A 24026-nucleotide genomic window follows, 5' to 3' on the forward strand; every position below is an offset into this window, starting at 1 on the left:
TAGTAAGTGAAACTGTTTTGTTTACCAAAATTAACTGTACCACATTTTTTACATTTAATTTGAGACCATTGCACCAGTTGTTAACATGGTCTAACCCATGTTGGAGCAATTGTGAGTCAGCTGAAGACTGAATAACATCACCCAGTTTGCAGTCCTGTCCAAATTTTATTAACCATGGGCCAGAATTACTGGCCTGAAGGTCTTACAAAACAAATGCCAGATAGGAGAGATCCCAATACTGAACCCAGTGGTACACTACTGGTAATTTTTTTGCTTTCAGAAGTGGCACCTGCAACTCTTAACCACATTGGTTCTGTCAGACAACCGGTTAACTATCCACCTCATCAGTATAAGGATGTATATTCAGATGTATAATCCTGTCAGTAATGCCCGCATGGGGAATATTCTCTAAGGCCTTGGCCAGGTGTCGATGTGCTGAATCTGTTGCACAACCACACTGTCCACAAAGTGATCTTGGACTTGGTGTCATACCTCTCAACCTCTTAGAGCAAGAAATCTGGACAAAGCCATAAATAAAAGTTGGACAAAGGCCCAAAAGTAAGGACAATATTTAAATAATGCTCCTACAAACTTAGAAAGTTGATAGAATAACAGGTTTTGCATTAGCGTGAATTTTCTGAAAGATATAGTCTGAAACTAAAATTTCTGTCATTATTTTCTAACTTCAGTCTTTAATGATTTACCACAAATTTGCCAGAAAAACCACAATTTTATGAAAAACGGACCAAAAATCATCATCATCATCATCATCATCTTTCGGCTGTTCCTGTTAGGGGTCGCCACAGCAGATCAACTGTTTCCATTTCTTTCTGTCCTCTGCATCTTGCTCTGTCACACCAACCACCTGCATGTCCTCTCTCACCACATCCATAAACCTTATCTTAGGCCTTCCTCTTTTCCTGTTACCTGGTAGCTTCATCCTTAGCATCTTTTTCCCAATATACTCAGCATCCCTCCTCAGCACATGCCCAAACCAACGTAATCGTGCCTCTCTGGCTTTGTCTCCAAACCTTCCAACCTGGGCTGACCCTCTAATATACTTATTCCTAATCCTGTCCACCCTCGTCACACCCAGTGCAAATCTTAACATCTTTAATTCTGCCACATCCAGCTCAAACTCCTGCCTTTTTGTCAATGCCACTGTCTCCAAACCATATAACATAGCTGGTCTCACTACCCTCTTGTAGACCTTCCCTTTCACTCTTACAGGTACTCGTCTGTCGAAAAACGGACCAAAAATAAGAGGCCAAAATCTGGGCATTCTGTGAAAATCTGTACAGTTGAGATCTATGTTTGGTGTATGTAAGTCCAGTTTCACACATTCAGTCTTTCAGTTCTGAAACTCACAATTTAGAGTGTAAAAACTCAGAATGGTTGCCTTATAAAAAAGTCCTGTAGGTTCTTAAATGGAAATGACTGACATTATAGGCATACCAGGTTTGTGTGGACATTAATTGTGACCAGTTCATGTTATACACCATAGAGTTGATAAGCACCCCTCTCCTTGCCCACAACTGGATGGCCATTTGGTCAAACAAGTTTACAGACTTGAGATTGACTCCTTTTCCTTATGAGGTCTGCTGAGTGAATACTCCCTACGGAATATCTTTAGTTTTTAAAAACTGTGAGTTTAAACCACTCCAAAGCTGGGTTGTCATCAGCCTGAACATATGGTTTGATAGATTCAGAATGGCCATGCTTCAGTCAGTACTTTACTTGTAACATGGGATTTTTGGATATATATCTCTTTTTCATTTATTTTTTTATTTTGTCTTTGATCTTTGTTGATAATGATGATTGTGTTAGATTCAACAAAGGAACTTAAACTAGGAGGCTGAAATCCCTGAACGTTTGTCTTTTACAAGAAAAGTTATAGTTAGAGAGGCTAAAAAGCAAAGTCTAAAGTCAAAAAGCAGTGATAAACTTAAAAAGGATGGTTTAAATTAAAGAAGGATTTAAGGAAAAATATAATGAAGGAAAAGACTTTCTTCATTGCCTTACTGTAGCAGTAACACTCTTGGAGACTGCCCACTACCAAAATAACATAGCATACAAAAAGGGTATTAAAGAAGCTATGCCATTGTTTACGTGAAGAAACCCAAGTCATCACTGGTTTCTAAGCCTGAATATATTATTGCTGAAAAGGGGAAAACCATAAAATAGTACGATGTGGTGTTTTATATAACCTGCTCTGATTTTTAAATGGCTTCAAAATGCTGTTCTTTGCCTTCTCCATTGTAAAAACCAACACAAGTCCCCAAACAAACTCTGGATTAGTGCTAGTGTAGTGCTGATTTGCATAAGAGAGTATTTACAGGTGATTTGGGAAGAAATGAAAACCAAAGACTCACACGCATGTAGGACTGACAGAATTCCACAGAGATGAAACCTTTCAGCATCCCTGTCAGTCACCCTGAGTGGTTTTAAAAACATCTTCCCTTCTGCCTTTATTGAAAGAGTAAAACATTTTCTGTTTATTTTGTGTTTATGTGTTTGTACACAAATATGTGTCAAAAATTTGTCGTTCTCAAGTATGCATGCTGATGCTGGATAACCAGTTCCTCACATCTGTGTTTAACACACCCCCATATGGCCAAAGAAAAAGTGTTTGGGGGCAAGTGACATTGCAAGTTAACACTGACCTATTTTTCTTTTACTGGGTACTTTCCAAGATTTGACAGATGCTATAGTAAGGCTGTGCATGTGCCGTCACTTGCCAAAAAGGTCAATGTGATGTATGGAGCACCTTCTGTTATCAAGATCTCTGTGGAAATCTGAGAGATAGGCTACCTACTACTTATTATAAGAAAGAGACTGCAATGATTACTACACTCACTGAAGACCTACCTGAAGGGTGGTGTACATATTTGTAAGACAGGATATATCATCTCAACCCTGACAGGGCCACCAGTTGCCCAATCATTTGGTTCAGTATCAAGAGTTCTGTTTTGAAAGTGGTAGAATATATTCTGCCAGTAATTACATGATTCATTTGCAAAGTGTAAGCTCTTGAAATTGGTCTCAAGTGCACATAATAGGCCATCATGTTAATGTAAGGTGGCATGTTTGGTTTAGGACCCATCCATTCACAGAAGATATCAAGGCTGAAGTCGTTGATATTTTCATTATTACTGAAACCTTGTTTGTGTCCCTGTATGGTCTCAGAGACACTGACTAACTTTTAAAGAATTAAAAATTTATTAAAGAGTTCAAAGTTGCTCACTGGACTGTCAGCATAAATGGAAGATTAAGTGGTGACCCTGGTATTTTTCTCACGTATAAAGGATGTCACCTGCATTGTATTCCTCCTTGGTCCTGGTCCTGTAAACATTTTAGCACTGTTTATTGATTATCATGTCTGTTGCCCTTGTGGCAGCCACTTGGTTTGTGTTACATTAGCCTTGTTTAGTACTGCTAAGTTTCTTTAGGTTTAAAATATACAGCTATCTAACCTGTTGTCTGTTAATAGGTCAGGGTATCTCGTGTCTGTCAGTGTTTGTTTAATATGGTATTCTCTGTAAACATACTAATACATTTTTAGTACATGAAAAGTACCATTTATGCTGTGAAAGTGGAGAAAACTTAACCCTGTTGTGGAAAGGTTCATATTTATGAATGGATGACAAGTTTATTATAACAAAGGTCTTGTTTGTAAACTTTGATCTGATGTTGTTAATCTTCGTTCATTCCTTACGATGGGTTATCGGTTCCATCCTCAGAGCTGAGCCGGCCTTATACCAAGCTGGCATTAGCCAAAAACTCTCAAACCAAGATCCTACCCACAATGCTCTGCTCCCTGTTACCTCAGATCTCATTTGCTGCGTTGCTGTACAGCCGTGTCAAGCCTTCTCTCTCAGCTAAGTGTGCAATTTTTTGAAGTTTTTCTGTTAGTGTATAGAAAGTTTTCAGTTCTTTACTATCTCTATCTTCTTACCCTATCGCAACTTTGAGACTGTCTCCCTATAGTATATTCTGTCCTTTTTCTTACCTTTGATTTAATTCTCCATTACCATCGTTGTTAATTCTTTCCCTTTCTCACCTTTCTGAGTACTTTCATAATGTTTTACTAGTATCGTAGCTTTTCCCTTGATATTACAATGGCAGATAAGAAAAGTAGTGTTGGTTTCAATCAATGTACAGAATGCGGCCGTAAGTTACCGCTTTCTGATGGTCATAATTTGTGTGTTTATTGCTTGAATGTTTCCCACCTGTCAGTGGACCCCCCATGTGGGATTTGTAGAAATTTCTCAACTAGGACTCTGAATGAAAGGAAAAATAAACTTATACTAAAAGGCCTCCTTAAATCTCCTTTCTGCGAGGCTGACCCCCCTCCTTCTAAATACCATAAGAGGCGTTCTTCTTCTTCTTCCTCCTCCTCAAGGTCGCTCCTTCATCTCCCTCTGGAAATCACAATGAGTTGACTCACAAAAAGGTGAAAACTTCGGGCCTGGTGCTGCCATCTGTGGTCCTTTCGGCCCCAGCCTCGACACCACCCTAATTCATTCTCAATCCAGTAATGTCTTCTTCACCGGCACCGGAGTTCCCGGTGCAGACACTCACGGCTCAGACAGTATCGTCACAGCCTTTTTTGGCACCGCTGATGTTTGTACAGACTCTTTTGGCACTGTCTCTACAGGTACAGTCTCCTTCAGCATCATTGGTGCTGACTCCTTCGGCTCCGTCCTTGCTGATGCAGTCAACTTCCGGGATACTGCCCTCTACAGTGCAGACGCCTTCGGCACCAACCTGCTCGGTGCAGTCACTTTCGTCATAATCATTACCAGTGCAGACACCTTCTTCCATGGCACCATATTCATTGGTGCAGACATTTGCCACATGCCCTAAACGGTGCAGATACCCTCAACGCCTATGGTGCCACCTTTGTCAGAGCATATACCCTCGGCACCATTCTCCTCGGTGCAGACACCCTCTGCTCCAGGCTCTACACGAACTCACCAGAACTAAGTACTCTCCCTCCATAGATCCTTTTTTGGGAAATTCAGTACAGCCCCTTTATAGAAAGGCCAGAATCTCCATCAGGTCTCTGTATGAGATCGACCAGGAGCCTCTCAGAACAGGATGTGTTACGGCTTGTCGATCAGTTGCTTGTGGCCAGGGGACTCTCTAATCTATCTAAAGCTGTGCTCCCTCTTGCGGGTGACAGTATTTCTCCACAGACTCCATCTTACACTCCTCCTTCGACTTCCAGGGAAGCATCAAAGCCCCTTCCTCCGACAGCAGCTTCCCTTCCTTTGTCACCAACAGTGGACCTCACTTTGGAGCCGGAGTCTCCATGTGGCCCTCAGTGCACTGGACCCTTCTCAGGCTAGCGGCTGTGCCATCGGGCAGGCGTTCTTGGTTCAATGCCAGTATTTTCTATGGCACCCTCCAGGAATCCTCCTCCTCTCACATTCCACAGCCCTCTTGAGACTCCTGGTTGGGGGTCGGCTCGTCGGAGCGGGGTGTGACCCTGGTCCCGAGATTGTCGTGCTCAGTTCCGAGCTCTCATCCCTCTTAAGGCAGTCCGGCCTTCCAGGCCATGAAGAGGGCACTTGCCTCTGCTGGCAAAACATCCCTGCCCGAGTCCTTGCCCCCCCTCTGTGCCACAACTGTTGCAACCCACAACTACTGGACCCCAGGCTCAAGGGCCTCAGATTTTTCCTCAGCAGGAGAGCCCCTCCTTGCAATCCTCCCCAGAGCTCCCACTGAGGAAGTCCCTTGCAAGGCTTCATGCAAGAGGAAGCACATGGACTCCACTGAGGAGTCTCTAACCGAAGATATGGACTTTGATGATGGGGAAGGGTCCCCAAGGTCACCTTGTGATGAGGTGTCCTTTGGTGACATCCTTGAGATACTAAGACAGAGGGGCGACTGGAAGTCCTCCAACCCTTCCTTAGAGGAATCCGTATTCCTGCAGGCCTTTCATGCCCAGCCCTATACCTCCTGGATTACCCCACTGGCTGATGAGCATGTCCAGCTCATCGTCCAGTGTGCATGGAAGGCTCTTGACACTTTGGAAGCTATACCTCGGAGGCTTGACAAAATTTTATCTCCACCTGCTGAACATCCTCATTGGTTCAAAGGTCTTCCAGTAGATGCCATGGTGGTGGTGGCTGCAACCAAAAAATAATTGGCAGAAGAGAGCCAGACTGTCCATTCACCCAACAAGGAGTCACGGGTGATAGACATACTTGGGAAGCGTGTGTTTGCTTCATTGACCTTTGCTGCAAGGTCCTTGAACTACTTGGCACACTTTACAAGGCTCCAGAGGGACCTTATCAACCACCTCTCTGAAACCTTGGCAGGAGTGGTTTCTGATAAGGTGCGCGACAAGGTAGCCTATCCGATAGCAAACCTGGAATCTATATCCAATTCTTCCATGTGCCTCATTTCACATGCAACGGAAGGAACAGCTAGAGCGGCAGGCACAGGCATAGTCATGAGATGTCATGCCTGGATACGCCTTTGAGACTTTGCGGACTCCTTTACGGCTTCCTTTATGAATGCCCCCATCGAGGCATCTTCATTGTTTGGCCCAAAGATTAAGGATACGCTGGCAAGGTGCGAAAAAGATGGTAAGACCCTATCTGCCGTTGGTGTTCAACACTCCACCCCTCAATGATTCTACTTCAGAAATCAGGGGAGTGAGAAGATGTGGCACAGAAAATCACAGGGCTCTTTCCGTGATGCACGTGCCGAGTTCTCCCCAGGAGAGGTCCGCGAAACCAGGGTTCTAGAGATTCTTTCTCTGGGCAACTCTACCAGCGCTCCTGAAGCATTGCCCAACTGCTCACCTCTGGAAGTGGTCGGGGGTCACTTTTCCCTTGTACCCTACTGCCTGGTGAACTATAAGCACTGACTCCTAGATTCAATGGATAATATCCAGAGGTTACCACATTCACTTCCATCTCTGTCCCACTTCACCCAGAAATTTACCTGACATCCCACCCAGTCAAGGGGAAGCAGCAGCACACTAAATCCGAAAGCTGCTACAAAAAAAGTCATCCAAATGGTCCCCCCAGACCAGATAGGGTCCATTTTTTACTCAAGATTCTTTTTAGTGCCAAAAAAGACAGGGGACTGGAGACCGAGTCTGGATCTCAGCACACTACACACATTTGTAAAAACAGAGAAATTCCAGATGGTCACAGTTTAGTCTCTCCTTCCTCTTTTCGAAGAAGATGATTGGATGTGCTCTGCAGATCTTCAAGATGCGTATTACCATATAAAATTGGACAAATGCTCAAGAAGATACCTCCGCTTTCACATAGGAGCCAGTCACTACCAGTTTCAAGCACTGCCCTTTGGTCTCTCTCTACAGCCCCCAGAGTGTTCACCAAATGCATGGCAGTGGTTATCGCTCACCTGAGACTTCAAGGATTCCAGGTGTTTCCATACCTAGATGACTGGTTAGTTACCACCCCTACCAAGCGTCTACTGGAGGAAGCCCTGGATTACACTCTTCTCACAGCTCAGTGCTTGGGAATCACTATAAACTGGGAGAAGTCCAACACAACCCCGGCACAATCTTTAGAATTCATCGGAGTTCTGTTGGACATGAGAAATTGCACAGCATCTCTTCCAGATCACAGACTTCAAAGAATAAAACAACAGGTTCAGCCGCTAATCTGTCACCACAAATCTTCTGCTCGGTCTGTACTCCAACTCTTCGGGTCAATGGCAGCCTCGATCACCATTGTTTCTCTGACCAGGATCCACATGAGACTTCTTCAGTGGCTACTTCTCACTCAGTGGTACCCTCTACAACATCCTTTGTCTTTTCAGACAAGTGTAACTCAGAGATGCAAGCAAGACTTGCTCTTGTGGATGTCTCAAAATCCCCAACAATGGTCTCGCCCCTTCAGCCCCCATCAGCCAAAAGCCATGGTCACCACGGATGCCTCCCTGATGGGGTGGGAGGGGCTATGTCAGGGAAACTCGTTCCAAGGCACCTGGTCGGAGACAGGGGCTCATTTTCATATCAGTGTCCTGGAACTGAGGCGATGCTACTAGCGTTGCAAGAATTTCACTCGATCCTTCTGTCAGGGACTATTGCAATCCAGTCAGACAACATGTCAGTAGCCTGCTACATCAGCAAGCAAAGGGCACCAGATCTTACCCGTTATGTCATGGGGCCTTGAGAATATGGCAATGGGTGATAGCTTCCAACCGCTTTCTAATTGCAATGCACATTCCTGGGAGCTCCAATGTGATAGCAGACAAATTGAGCAGGTGCATTCTACAACCTCACGAGTGGTCCCTCAATCCTGTGATAGCGGAAAAAATTTTCAACTGCTGGGGCCAGCCTTGCTGCAATCTAATTGCTTCCACAATCAACTATAAGTGCAGCAACTACTTTGCCCTGATCCCCCCTCGGGGACAGTCACAGAGAGACGCTCTAGTCCATGCTTGGCCCTCAGGTCTGCTTTATGCTTACCCTCCTCTACCCCTCATTCCCCAATTTTTGAAGAAAGCACGGCAGTTGAAGAGCAAAGTAATCCTCATTGCACCATATTGGCCTCGACAAGTTTGGTTCCCCTTCGTTTGGCCTCACCTGCTAGATCGATCATGGATTTTCAGTCCAACTCCGAGGTTGATCTCCCATCCGCAGGGTCTGACCCACCCCAATCTAACAAACCTGAAACTGACAGCTTGGTTTCTCCACTTCCAGTGATTGCCAGGCAGGATAACCTCTCCTCCCCAGTGCGCAATATTCTTATTGCCTCTCATAAATCATCCACCAGGCTAACCTATCTCAGCAAATGAAAAAGATTTACCTAATGGGCATCAAACAAACAATTGGACCTCTTTTCAGCCCCAGTTTTGGTGTTGTTAGATTATTTATCAGATCTTTTTCAATTTGGGGTATCAGCCTCTACTGTTCGTCTTCATTTAGCTGCCATTTCTAATTTCCACATTGGCTTCCAGGACTCTTCACTCATGTCACACAGACTTTGTAAGACTTTTTTGAAGGGCGTTTTTCACCTAAAACCTCCATTTAGAGAACCAGTACAACCTTGGGACCTGGCTTTGGTTCTGCAAGCCCTAACAGCACCCCCCTTTGAACCTGCATCTTCATGTGACTTAAAGTACCTCTCTTGGAAAACCTTGTTTCTGGTTGCTATCGCATCAGCCAGATGTCTGTCAGAACTTCAATCCTTATGCATCAAACTTCCCTACCTTATTTTCCATAAGGATCAAGTCTCACTAAGAACTAATTCCTCCTCCTTACCAAAAGTGGTGTCAGAGCGGTCTGTCAACCAGTCTATTGACCTCCCAGTATTTTTTCCTAATCATTCTAACAAGGGAGAGTATTGCCTGTACTCCCTAGATGTTCACAGGCAAATCCGTTTTTATTTGGACAGAGCAAAATCTACCCGTAAATCAGACCAATTATTTCTGGCTTTTTCTGGACCAAGGCTAGGTCAACCTGTTTCTAAAGTTACATTAGCGTCATGGTTGAGAAATTGCATTATCTTCATCTACAACAAGAACAACATCACCTTGCCTCACAAAGTGAAAGTCCATTCTACAAGGTCAATGGCAACTTCAGCAGTTTTCCATGCTAGGGCTTCCCTCAATGACATTTGCTCAGCTGTGACTTGGGCCAATCCCCATACCTTTATTCTTCATTACAAATTGGATTTGGCCTCCAGAGGAGGAGCTTCTTTTGGTTCCATGGTGCTCAGGAATGTCCTTCCATGAGGGCCGCCCAGGGATATAGGTAGCTGGGGACTCTGTCCCATCATAAGGAATGAACGAAGATTAACAACATCAGATAAAGAAGTTATGTCTTACCATAATGTTCCATCTGTGTTGTTGTTCTTTGTTCATTCATTACTCCCCACCCTCCGTCCCGCTCCAGAGGTTCCTGGTGGATTTCATATGGTTCTTCTTCCATTCTTGTAGGTCTGTTATGACCAGAGGTAGCCTCTACTTTTGTCTATCAACTTGCAAACTCGATCTGAGGTAACATGGAGCAGAGCATTGTGGGTAGGAGCTTGGCTCAAGAGTTTTTGGCTGACGCGAGCTTTGTATAAGGCCGGCTCTTTTCCAAGGATGGAACCGTTAACCCATCGTAATGAATGAACGAAGATTTAACAACACAGTTGGAACATTATGGTAAGACATAACTTCTTTTTATTAGCAAGGCTCCTGCTGCCACACACAAGGCAACCAGCACAGAATTGCATTAGAAAACAACTGACAGCTTTATATGCTAACACATCTTGTGGTGCTGTGTCAGCAGAAAGTAGTTAACAGCTTTTAAAGCTATTGGTTAATTAGACATGCAGTTTTCTTCTGGCTGTCATTTGTGTGGAAGTGCTAGCTGTGTTACAACTTTTAAAGCAGTTAGTTTGCTGTTCCACACTTATTGTAATGGTAATGCTACTATAGTGGGGTAACTAAAACTTCCTATGTATTGCAAAGAATTATGACTGGGTCTCCAGTCATAGCTATTTATGTTTTCTTCAAATGGATTCAAGAAATTTGCTTCTTAAATCCATTTCTTGAAAACATTAATAAATTTGTTATGATCATCTGCCTGATCATAATCCTCTGTTTCTCCCTGCTGAAAGTTGAGTTGCAGCTGGTTTGTATATTTCCAGCACTGGACTGCATCACTTAGACAGTTTGTATTACTTATTTGCAAATATTTGAGTAACACCACTTAAGATGTCAGATCACATAATTAAAACATTTACTTACACAATTCATGTAGGGAGTTTTGTGTTGTAGTCTGAAGTCAGTTGTCACTTTACATCCATATGAAGCTTGCACACAAGTTTGTAAACAATATATGGATTTATAGTTATTATACCATAGCTACTCGTGCACACACACGCGTGTGTGTATCTTTTGTCATGGTAACTTGCAGTGCCCATTTATGCATTGTAAATGTTTGTGTTGCATGTGATTGCTCTTTTTATAATCACATTGTAGACCCATTCTCCTTGTATGTTGAACTTCAGTTAGGAAGATGTTTATTATTTGAATAATGTTGCAGTATCCTAAGCTGTATAGGACATTCTGCCAAGTGTCAGACCAGCCCGGCCATGTCCCAAAGCTTTAGGGCACCTTCCGTGCATCCTAGTCACTATACAGTTCATGGAGAGCAGTGTAAAATCAGTGACCAGGGTGAGAAAACTTCAAAACTTGTCAGTGTGCTGTTACCTGCAGGTTTCCAGTGATGGGCAGTCAGAGAAGTTGTGCTTTTCTGTCAAAAATATTTACTTAAGTCTAGAACTGGTAGTTTTAATGGTTGTCATTAAATTTTTTTCTTCACATCTGACGTTTCTGGCCATGGCTCCCTGTGGGAAATGTTTTTCAAATTCATGTTAGAAAAGGTTATAATTTGTGATCAAAACTTGTTGTTAGAGGCTAGGACGTATGGTTTTGGGGGTTATCATTAAAAATAAATATTTAGCTCAAAACATTTTTTCCTGCCAGGTTGTTTCACAGACTATCCTAAGCTCCTACACCCACTTGTCAGACACCTTTTTCAGCAGATGGTCATGAGTCCCTGTGGGGATTCCTTTATTATTTTTTCATATTTGTGAGGAGAAGTGTTACTTTTCTATTAAAAAATATTCTTGGGGACTGGGCTAGTGTGTTTAGTGGTTGTCACTAAAAGGTTTACCTCAGAGCTTATTTTTTCTGTCATTGGGTAAGACAGACTCTTCATAGCTCTGCTAACTGCTTGTCAGGCACCTTTTGCAGCAAGGACATGGACTTGAGCCAGACAAGGGAATAGTTATCTTGGGGGGACTTCAGTCTTGACTACTGCCTCTCCTTTGCTTCAGCTGATGATGATTTAATTTGCTGTGGCCATCTGTTGATATTCTTCCTTGATGCAGTTGCAGTATTAATAGCCTATGGGGATGATGTGCTAAGGACAGATGTCAGTTGTTGTGACTTGCCATCATTTTCTCTTGCCTCTTCTGATGCTGCAACTCAGCAAGCCACTAATGACCATGTCCTTTGTGGCTGTTCAGATGCCCTTGTCAGGTAAGAGAGACACCCTTGCAGGTATCAGTGAAGGAACCAGGTTATTCTCCTATGCTAAGCCACTCTGAGATTCTTCAGTCCTAGTGAAGAGACTGCCCTTTAAGTCACTGTTTTTTTCTTGGAGGGGGGCTCCAGGAAACAGGAAACATAAGATTCTGTATCTTCTAAAGCAGATTTATTTAAAGCCTTTCACTTTTTACAAGCTGATTCTTCCCCTTATTTAAAAAAGGAAAAGATTTTCCTCGCTGTTCAGATTCTGAACCCCAGTCTGAGGGACAGGATTTAGACTAGGACTGAATTTTCCCACTCCTCAGTTTGGGGAATTTGACTCTGAGGAAAGTTATTGTTCAGATCCCCTTCCTGAAGAGTTGTATTTTTATGACATTATTGCCAGAAAGTAGGACTTTTCTCTGGGAACGAGAGTAATACCAGAATTCCAGCAAAGATATTATGATTTATTGCACATGAATTTACCTTGGCCTGCATCTTTTCTTCTGTGTGGCCAGCCTTAAAAAATGTTTTTTTTTTTTTTTTTTTTGCAGCCAGCAGTTTGCCTGGCAGCCAGCCACCTGTTTCCAGAAAGTCTGATTATATATACTTATTCCAGTGCCACAAATTACTTTTTTCAACCCCAGGGCAGATCCTGCAGTAATTTCTCTGTCAAAATCAGCTCTTGCCAAACTCCTTATGGCAACTGGCCTTATTCCGTCTGACAAGCTGGGGAAAGCCTTATTAGCTTTGGGGGGAAAATTTATACTTCTTCCACTTTAGCCTTCATAATAGTGAATTGTCTGGCTTACATATCTAAGTCTTTGCTGCTTTCCCTTTATAATAAGAGAATGTTAATTGCTGACCTCCCTTCATCAGAGACTAAGGCATCTCTGAATTTATTAGTATCCTCTGTTTTAGATAACTAAACATTCTGTAAACTACTTATGGCACTAATGATGCTGTCTCTAGAGCTGCTCCTACTGGGTCAGTGTTAAGAAGATTTATCTACTACCTCAGAAATCACCAGAAGACGTCAGTGCTGAGATTCTGAATGCTTTTCTGGATAAACAGGTGTTATTTGGTCCTTCCTTTGCTGAGGTCCTTAAAAGGCTGGATGAAAGGTGAAAAATTAGTTCAGGAGGTTAACAAAATTTACTTTCAATCCTTTTTTTCTATTATATAATAGAAACTTTTCTTCTGATTCAGGTTCCTTTTTCAGGAAACAGAATAAGTGTTCCCAGCAAGACAAAGGAAAACAAAATTTCAAAAAGCAATGACAGGATGGTTCAAAGAAGAAAGTAGGGTCCTCCCAAAACCAAGGGCAGTCTAAGAAAATAGACTGTGTCCCTTAATTTGCTCTCCCTCCCACACACTGATAATCCTGAAAAGCTTTCCCAGGTCAAGGTCTTCACTTTTCCACTGTGGCATCAGATCATTTCAGACACTTGGGTTCTAATAATCATTCAGAAAGGCTACAACTGTCAGTGGGATAAACCTATTCTTTTTCAAGGGATTCCTCTTCATTTAACCAGTCTACATCAGATTTTGACTTAGGGAGCTATAGAACCTGTTCTCCCAGAACTAAGAGAGAGAGGATTTTATTAAAGAATTTCTCTGGTGCCAAAGAACGAAGAAACCTGGGGACCTGTCCTAGACCTTTCTTTCTAAACCTTTGCAACACATTTTTAGTTTGTTGCTTTGCCCTTTGGATTGACAACAGCTCTAAGAGTGTTTACAAAGTCCCTAGCGTCTATAATAGTCTCTTGCAGGTTGCACAGCTTTCGCATTTTTTCATATTTAGACAGCTGCCTTATTTTTTCAGATTATTTCACAAGCTGTAAGAATCCCTGGCTTGGGGAAAAAATCCCAGCCTAGGTTTTCAGGTGAACATAGAGAAATCCTTTGTCATCCTGTATCAAGGGATAGTGCTTCTGGGATGTCTGCTAGATATATCTTTTATGATGGCTTACCCCCCCCCCGGGCAGAGTGAAATGTTACAAGGAGCAGTTTCTGATTTTGGTATCTGCCGTGGAGTAGCTCAATATTCTAGGTTTCATGGCCTCTACTAGTGTCATAACTGACCATTTATATATGAACTAGAATTATTATGCTTCTGAGGAAGAGTTTTTTTTGTTTGTTTCCCAGCTGAGGATGCAGTGACATTGCTTATGAGACCCATCTCCTTAAATACGTCCTGTTCTCGGAGCCTACCTACTGTTGTAACCAGACCTAAGCTATACTAGCATATCATCTGTAAAGGGGCAAGCATGCAGCAGAGTTAAATACCCTTCATTTTCCTGTGTTTATGGGGAGGGGTGGGTATTTGTCTTGCTTGTGGTTGAGCCTCCTGCATGTAAATAACCTAGGCTTTTTCTTCAAATGTATACCACCCACGTGGCAGAAGCTATTGTGCCAACACATTTGCATTTTGTAGTATTGGCCTGTCTCTGCTTTAGGTTAAGAAGGAACAAGTACGCTTTGATCACTACAGTGAAACAGAACTTAACTTGTAAAATATAGTGTGTGCTACATTTGAACTTTTAAAATCTAGTCCTGGATAATTTGTCCATCAAGTATGTTCTGATGTGCGTGTGGTGCTTCTTTGTAACATTTTACATCCTTATGGGAATTTAAGTAAGTCATCTTGTGACATTGCGTTTGGTGAACTGCAGAATTAATTTGTAAACTTTTCTACCTCCATTGGTACTTTGGACCTTTTTGATTAAAATTATGGTTATCATGTCAGTGCAGTACTGTATAGCAGGTGTCAGCATATTTTTGCATTGTCATAGAAGATCGTGCATGCATATGTTATGATTTACTACATGCATGTATGCATGTAGCATGGCAGATCAGAGCTTCCATTGCATTGTTTTCCTGTGGATGTTTTTCATGTTGTAAGGCATCAAACATTAATAGAGCATGAAGTAATATTATAACTGAATAAGGAGTGACACATTTCCCTTGCCTTGACAGTATTTGACAACAGTTATTCCTTATGAAAAAAAAGGTGGACCACCATCAGTCGAAGATCTTCAAATATTGACAAAAAGTGAGTACCACTGAAAGTTTACTACTTTGGTAGTTTTCTAGTAGGTCACAGAACCTAGTAAGTATAATGCCAGTGGAGCATAGCTCTCATCTTTGTTCAAGAATTAGGGACAAAGCAAAAAAGTAATTAGCATGGACAACTGTAAGCATTACTCCAATTCACTTAACTAACATGGATTTTTTGAAGAATAAAAAAGTATAAAACTCTTGTTATCTGGTATTATTGATGGAGTGCAATGCTCACTGTTTTACAAGGGAATCAAACATTGTATGTGGGATAGAGTAGAAATGTGTGGCAAAATAGTAAATTTAGAGCTATGAGATAGTATTGTAATATGAACGATGATAGTACTGTAATGTGCACTGTTCTGCAGAAGACAGTTCTTGGAGGATGGAGTAAGTGGAAATTGTTAAGGTTTTCTTTCCTGAACTAAATTTGCTTTAGCAGTTAATTATCTTCATAAAAAATAAATAAACAGGCTTTTCATTATTTGGGAATTTTTTAGCAAGCATAAGAAAAAAATACAGTTTAGAGAGATTTCCTTAGTGATTTTTCCACTTTTAACCTGTCTTTGACCTTGAGCTATCATTACTTTTATTATACCCTACTTATGTCAAGTCCACTATTTTTTTTTTTTTTTTTTTTAACTATTATCACTTGAGTGCAACACATTCATGGGTTCAAAGAGTTGGGGAGCCTTTATGACTTGATTCACAAACAGTTCTTTCATTTGTTTTTCTTGTTCTTTAATCTGCATATCTTGATTTTGGTTATTATGTGTAAAGGCCTTGATTACATTGACCATGTTGTAAGCAAACTAATTCTTCATCATTTGAAGTAACCGTGACTCCATTCTCCAGGGCTGGCAGCAGTTTGTTACCCATGACTTCATCCATTTGCTGTGTGCAACACTACCTAATTCATTGGTTCTCTGGTCCCCCACAGCCAGTGCATTGTAATATTACCAAAGATGTTAGTGTAACAGTGCGTGTGATACTTGCTTCCTATCGAAGATTAATTTTATTAGTGGTGTGATAGCCTGGAGATGTTGAGATTTTGTTATCCTTTGTTCCTCCTATTCATTCATTTGTTTGATCTCTGCACAACTGGGTGACACAGCACCTCTCCCACTGCTGTCAATGTGCTGTCCCAGTTATTGCCCTATATAGAGCTTCTCATAGTGGAAGGCAAGATCACCATTCTGGACGCAGTAGAGTTGGTGGCAGTTGATCTATTATGAGGGGAATTTTGATTTTGTTTCCTCTTCTGGATGAAATGTGGATATCAAGAGCCACTAGCAAAGCATGTGTCCTGTGGGATTCCTTCTGAAACCCCTTAGCAGAGAATGGTGACGTATCAGTATACCACAGTGTCACTCCACTAGTGGCATTGATCGTACCCTAGCTTCATGGGACAAACTTTAGTATAAGGAGTGGAAACACTTCAGTTTGGGATGCCAGGCAGTGACTAAGTCAGTCTGAGCATCAAGGTGTTCCGTTTGCAAAAAAGAATGTTGTGTCAGATCAGGAAAATATCTTGATAAACAAATTTATTATTTTAGAGGTCAAGAAGTATGGAGGCTAATATTAAAACTGCTGTGTATATTACACACACATTTTACTTGTCAACAATGATCCAAGTTCCCAACTAAGTGATAAAAGGAGTTACACAGATAAAGAAAAAATAGAAATCATTTACAATAGCGATGCAAAACAGTATTTTTAGTTATGTGCAAATAATTGGTTTATTCAATATTCATTCATGACTGCTTATGACAGACAATGTTGTGAAAGTTAAGGAATGAAATACAGAGAGGTGCAGTTTCTTTAAAGAACTAAGCAGTGAACTTGCCAACCAAATCTTCAAATGCATAATTCTCTTGGGCATTATCAGAGAATCATATGGTACTTAGGGTGTGGCATTTTCAGAATTTGCTTAGTTCCAGTCTTCGGGAAGGTCTGAGAAGAGTCGCTTACCTCTATTTAAAGAATAGAATTAGAAGATAGATATGGATAGCCCATGTATATATTGCAACATAAGTCATTGTTTTTTTTTCCAGAGAATTTAGAGAATAGGACGACCAAAAATAATATTGACGAGGTTTTTTAAATGCAATGCGAGAAAAACACTTTTTCCTTTATGCAGTAACTCTTTAGAGAGGTATATCCACCAAAGAATTTTAGCAAACACAAACAAGAATTGAATTTTCTAGATCTAGCAGTATTAAGTGTATGCACTTTCATGCATCATTCATAAATTATATTCCATCAGGAAAGGTGGTAGAGCCAGTTTTTAGAATACATAAAAGATGGGCATTTCTTTTCTGAATAACTTAACCAGGTTGTTCTTTTTCTTTTTTTTTTCTGACAGCAACAGAGTTTTGTTAGGTAGCATTATGGTGCAGCTGTAAACAAGTAATAAAGCACTTTATTATCCTTATTTAATATTTCATAAACTAGTTTGAATGCATATTTTGGATTGTCAACAGTGTTTTCATCTAAGTAAAAGGTACAGAGATCAAGTTGTTTTTTGTGGAGTAAACTGAAGCTGGATGTTAAGCTTCCACATTTTGAACTAACATCAAAGGTAAATATGTTATGATAGGCTAGACAGTAGTTAATGAATTAAAGATTTGTTGTACCAGAAATTTCATTTTAAAATGCCTCATGTTTCATAATTGGTGTAAACACAGTAAGCCAATAACTCTATGTTAACCTTAAATAATTCTGAGACTTACAGGTATGCTGAGACAAAGTGGGATTTCTGCATTGTGTAAATCTGTGACAGTAATTCACTTATTTACTTTTTGATATATGGAGTCTTTTGACAAGGGTAACATTAATCTTGAAATTATTTTGAATAGTTTGACACTGTTGTGATATTATTAATTTAATTCTATATTTTGCTTTACTTAAAATACTGGAAATGAAGGAGAAACCTTTAAATAAGTATATAGATTCTTCATGATTACGCAAGGAAGTTTGAATGGTCATGCATTTTCTTATGTAAACTTTGCCATGAGGGCAACAAAAAAAGGTTGCCAGAACTATCTAACTTGCAAAATTTAGAAATAAGAAAAGCCTGAATTGAAACTTAATGCATTTAGGGCGACTGTAACTGTTAAAATTAAAAGGACCGAGCCATCATCTTCTACCTCTGGAACTCAAGACCAGTAGGATTTGGACAGCTTAGGATCTAAAACTTTCCCAAGCCACCTAACCCCTCCCCTTTCCCACAATTCTAAACACAGAAGGACCCCTCTCCAGATATCTTTTGCCATGCATAGGTGCAGCCACATCTACCAGCTCTGCTAGGCTACTGCGAAGGTGTTCTAATGTTCTTTTTCAAGCATATTGCTGAAATTCTGTTTTTTTCTGCTTTTTACTCTCCTGGACACTTCTGACCTCTTAGGCCTTGATTTTAACATTAGTAACTCTGTATTTTATTTTATTTTTTTACCTTTCTTTCCCAGTCATTTTTTTCCTTTAAACTCTTCTGTGTATGTCTTATAAACAGAAGCCTTTTTATTTCAGCAAATTTCTATTAATTTTTGGATTTAAAAGTTTGCATTATAGAGAGAGTTCTTGCAAACTGTTCTCTGTCTAGAACCAAACATTTCTGGGTGAGTTGCTGTATAGAAAGTGGCTGAGTGTTAATGATGGTTTTGTTCACATAGGCATTTCTCAGTTCTTGGGAACTGTGTGTTTACTCATGTCTGTGTCTTCATGTATGTGTTAATTACTTGAAAGTGTACATGCTGTTCTGTGTGGCTTCAGTGCCATTTGCAGTCTTATTTAAGTATGGCTTTTGAACACTACTGGAAATTTTTAAAGCAAGATAATTTTTATTTGGCTTTTTCTCTTAATAAATATTTCCTCAGTCTTATTAAATGTGTAGTTTTTAGTGTTCATCTGTGCATAATTTGTAGGGGTTCTCTGTCTTCTTTATGAGCTGCAAAGAACTTAACTGTTTGCCCTCTCACCAGTCGAGTTTAGGTTTCATTGTCAGTTGTGGTCATATCTCAATCTACTTCTTGGACACTACTAATTATTCCATTGTGATGTTGGGTGTAAGTTGTCCTGAAATTTTCAGCTTTTGATATCTGAATTCATTTTCTGCCAATTGCTAAGGATAAAGAATCAGGTTTGGGGTAATATTCAAAATGTGGACATAAAATTCCCCCTGAAGATACGTATTCCTTATTTGTGGTACATTTGGGGGTAGAACACTTGGATTGTAACTGTGATACCTGCAACAGTTTAGATCTTAAACTCTGCAGGAAAGGAAAAATTAACGAATGCTAAAAGGTTGCTGTCTTCTAATTCTTTTGCTATTGTTAAAACTAAGTAGGGGACTTCCTAATAACATAATACTTCTCCAGCATCTGTGCTAACAAACTTTCAGTCTGTCTGTTTTCATGTTGTTTTCAAGCAGTGTTTGCATGAAAGCAGTCAGGAGGCCAGTGTTAAGCATTGTTGATGCTGGATCATTCTGCAGAATTTTCAAGACTTTAGGATTAGGCTTCATGCCCCACAACCACCACCACCAGGAGAAGGAGAGAGAAACATAGTGGAATTTTGTAGTCTATTTGTAATCATAGAACTGACACAGTTTTCTCAAAACTGCACAGTTTTACAGTTGTCTAACTTTTACTGCCTGAGGGGATTTGATTTACGCTTATTAGTGTCTGTTTTTTAAGTAGGGATACATAGTGCTGCTTAGCTGTGAAGTGGGTTGGCCTCTGTCCTCAAAGGAGCAGTTAATGCAAAGCAGACATCTGTCATATGTTCAACAAGGGCCTGACTGGAACACACAAAGATTTCACTACAGACTAGGTTGTGCATATAATAATCCGGTTTGAGTCCCTGATCTGCTGCTAACTTACATCAGTGTAAACTCCTACCAGTTAACGTTCCACAATCTTGGAATCTGACTCATTTGTCGTTCCTCCTTTCACAAGGTACAACCTCTTGCTATCACCTCTAGTGTGAGCTTTTCTATGGTGGCAGCTTTTGCTGTATAACAGGAAAAAAAATCTGGAGACTCTTCTGGCTGTAATAGTGACACAATTTTTAGTGATAACCCCAAGTCTAAAAAGATTATTAGCTAAATCTTACTTCTGAATTTTGTGTATTTAACTGAATAATTCCACTGGACACTACCAGGGTGATTGAAAACCGTCTAATTAAATGATTTGCTCAGATTTACATAGCTTGAGGGAATCAGACTCATGACTACAAAATGAAGATCATATACAGCTTGTAAGCTTAACCTTACAAGATAAACTTCCAAGTTTTATGTACTTGGCCTTTCACTGGTAATAGGGCATATCCTTCTGCACATTTTCATATGCAATGCATTGATTGCTACAGAGCACCGTATTATTATCTGTAAGCTACCAAGTTCTATCAGTTGCTTCATAATACTTTGATAGTTGTTTCTTTCTAACAAATATTTTGCAGACTGCTGTAACATTGTACTTGCCAGTGTAGAACTCCTCTGATACCTTCAGAAGTTGTAATTATCTGTCCATGTGCATTTCTGGAAGTAGTGACACTTTATTAGATGAAGGTATTGGGGAAAACATGTTCCCCTTATATAAATTGGGATTTTTATAGCTCCATCAATATAAGAATCTGAAGACTAAATATTTAATGCTGTTTTGAGATTAGCAGTATTGTTTTAAAACCTGTTTGCTAAACTTTCTGGTCATGATTCAAAACTACTTTTTAGATTATTTGTTCAAAAATTGTTAGCTGTTGTGAGTTGCTCGATATTTGAAGCCTTTAGTTGTATTTCTGTGTATATAATGGCCCTCCTGTTTTTAAATTTCAGAAACAGCTTAGCTCTGGACATTAAACTTATTGTGCATTATTTTGTGCTTCCATTTCTGTATACAACTTTAGTTGCTTGTCAGTGTGTGTACTGTGAATATAGTGTTATAGAAATTAAGAATAGAAAGTGTATTGTATATGGAAAAGCTAAATAGTTTTTGTTTAAAAAAGCTTCTTCCAATTTTTTTCAGTCCTGCATGCTATGAAAGAAGACAGTGAAAAAGTGCCAAGCTTGCTAACAGATTACATTCTTAAAGGTATGTGTGTATTCCATTCATTATTTAAAACAAATTGGAACCTTTAGGATTAAATTAAAAGACACCCTTGGTGTCACTCAGTAACATGTATTACTTTTATACAATCATGTTTTTTGCTGCAAATTCGGAGCTACACTGTGTCGGAACCAGGGCTTCAGATCTGTGTGTGACAGTCTAGACTAGTTAGAGCTCACTGCAGTCATTTGAGGTACAAACAATAGCAAGTGGGACCAGGAACAGTGTGAGTGCTTTCGTGTGAGTACATGTTTCAGCAACCCGTCCACAGGTGGAAAGTACAAAAAGCAACTTCTTCCGCTTTGCAGTTTGTTTTGAATCATCTTCGCCTGTGACATTAGTAAGCAAGTGAATGAACTGGCCCAGTGGATCATTTAAAGATACACTTGTCAGACACAATGCAAAAGAGATGCATGTAACTTAGTGCGTAGGGTAGCAGTTAGAAACAGCAACAAGGAAAATAGAATTCTGTAAAATCATGATGGAAACAAATGGTAATGGAGATCCCCATTAAGTCCAGTATGTAGGTATAGGGTCTTTATTTAGCTGGTTGGTTCTGCTGTGAAAGGTTGAGTAATGTCCAGGAAAAGCTACAACCATATGAACATAACTGATATAGCTTCATCAAAACAAAAGAAAGTGTTTTTTTTTCGGGGGGTAAGCCCCTGCACCCCCACATCTGCCTTGATTACTTTATCTGTATATATCAACTTATCAACTCCAGGATCTCACAAATGCATAGAAGTTAAATATACTAGCACAGTGGTAGTAGTAGCAAATGAAATTCCTGTGACAAACACCAGTCAGTGAATGCACTTATCCAGTTATGATCAACATGTTTTAATGTCATCTGCTGGTTACTTGACCACTGGCTGAACTTTTATATCTGTCATTAAGTCTTTGTTTGGGACTTTCCTACAGAAAAGATGCTACAGTAAGACTTTTAATGCATGTTTTTTACTTGCTGTCTGAGAGCTTGGAACAATTTTTGGTTTGTTTTTTGGCAGTGACCAAATCCTTTTGTTACAATGGGAATGTTGTGTGTGTGTGTTCACTTGCGCGCATGCGTGCATCTCACTGGTGTTTATGCAGCTTGCATGTTCATAATATTGATCTTTACTTGTCTCCCAAACTCTGCTAGATTGTTCTGCTTTTTTCTTATTAGCAGAGGGTGGTTTTCCATCTGTAGAATCTTACCTATAGCTTATGAAAATAAGTCCAGTGGAAGCTGGAAAAAATGACTTTATGAAAAAAAAAAGCATACTATTGCAATTGCTCTGTTCCTTACTGGGAAGTCAAGGGACATTGCTATGGAAATTTCAGCAGAGGATTTGAACATAGATTATGTCAATGTTAATAACTGGACTTGCAGTGTTCTTGAGAGAGGGAAAATATTAGGTTTATGAGGCATTCTCTGATTTTGATTAGATTATCTGAGAAAGCATTTTTGTGACACATTAACTGATTTTGAGCAAAGATATAGATTAGATGCTGCAGGCTTAAATATAAAAGATGAACAATTAGCATTAACAGCATGCACTATACTTTTGCCTCAGAGAAGTCAGCCATAAAGCACTTTTTTGGAGAAAAGGCATTAGGCACAGTTGAGGACATAAAAAATAACTCAGGACACTGCACAGGACACTGCACATTTCATAGAGCATTAATGAAATAACAGGAAGACAAAAGAACTCTGTGAGATTACCATTACTGGGTACCAATCCACTAGATAAGGACAGGAAGTCTGAATGTGCTTTATGGTAAAATATATATATATATATATATATATATATATATATATATATATATATATATATATATATATATATATATAGTGTGTGTGTGTGTGTATAGCTAGATTAGATATAGATATGTGTGTGTAAGAATACAACATAACTTTATTTGCCAATGAGCCAGTTTCAGATGCACAGATTTTTTGTAGTTGAATCTTTTGAATTAAATATGTTTGATACTCCATTATATACACTATTTATGGATAAGATGGCCAGACAGCTTTATCAGTAAAATGTGTTAGAATGAGGTGGAAAAATGTTGAAAACTGATATATTTAGTAGCAGGATTTTCAAGTTTGTAGATAAAAAGTAGTATCTTTTTCTAGGAAACTGAAAATATCTACAAAATAGAACAACTTAAATGTGATATTAAAGCAGAAGTAGTTCCAACCACCCCTCTGTATGATTGAAATGCCTTTAAAAAGGGTAGAGACAGTCTTGGACTTGAAAAATGATGCAGCAGTGATGTTTAAACAACAAGTAACTTGATCTCACTATTTCTGGATGTTGTGTCAACATTATGGATAAAGGCCATAAGAAAAGGCATTGTATGAATGAGTTTCTCACAATGTCAGAGAACACGACCAGGAAGGTCTGGCAGAAGTTTTTTAAAAAAATGCATCTTTAATTTGGACATGCTTTTGTGGATAGGCTGTCAAAACTGCCTTGTAGTTCAGGAACCAAGGATCCTAAATGTTTTTCAGTCTTGAAACAGATTGTTTGACAGTGTTGAGTTCTGCCAGAAGTACGACAGACCTGTGCCTAGGCCTATTGCCATTATGTCTAGGACTACTGAATACAGTGAGACAGTTATGGATTTATATGAACTTGAACCTGGCACATGGTACCTTTATATTATTGATCGGTTTACACGTTTTGGTGCTGGAAGCTTTATAAACACACAGAGACCACTATAAATTTGTAAAGAAATGTGTTCGTTGCTGAATACGCAAGCATGATCCACCTCAGACGTTATTCAGTAGCACTAGTGGAAGACTCACTAATGGTACAGTTGGATATATGACAGAGATGTTCAGGATTTAAACAATTACCA

The 24026-nt window shown here is 39.9% G+C and overlaps 1 protein-coding gene across 2 annotated transcripts in view; it reads left to right on the forward strand.

The window, feature by feature from the left end:
• FEZ2 (fasciculation and elongation protein zeta 2) overlaps positions 1–24026 on the forward strand; it is a 1097840-nt gene that overhangs the window by 944864 nt on the left and 128950 nt on the right. For both annotated transcript variants that reach the window (XM_044059029.1, XM_044059038.1), the window contains 2 exons: positions 14998–15073; positions 21099–21164. In XM_044059029.1, the coding sequence (XP_043914964.1) occupies positions 14998–15073; positions 21099–21164 (142 nt within the window). The remainder of the gene's footprint in view (positions 1–14997; positions 15074–21098; positions 21165–24026) is intronic.

The sequence above is a fragment of the Protopterus annectens genome, chromosome 1.part2 (genome assembly GCF_019279795.1).
Source record: "Protopterus annectens isolate FY-2018-M chromosome 1.part2, PAN1.0, whole genome shotgun sequence".
In the NCBI taxonomy this organism is placed as follows: domain Eukaryota; kingdom Metazoa; phylum Chordata; order Ceratodontiformes; family Protopteridae; genus Protopterus; species Protopterus annectens.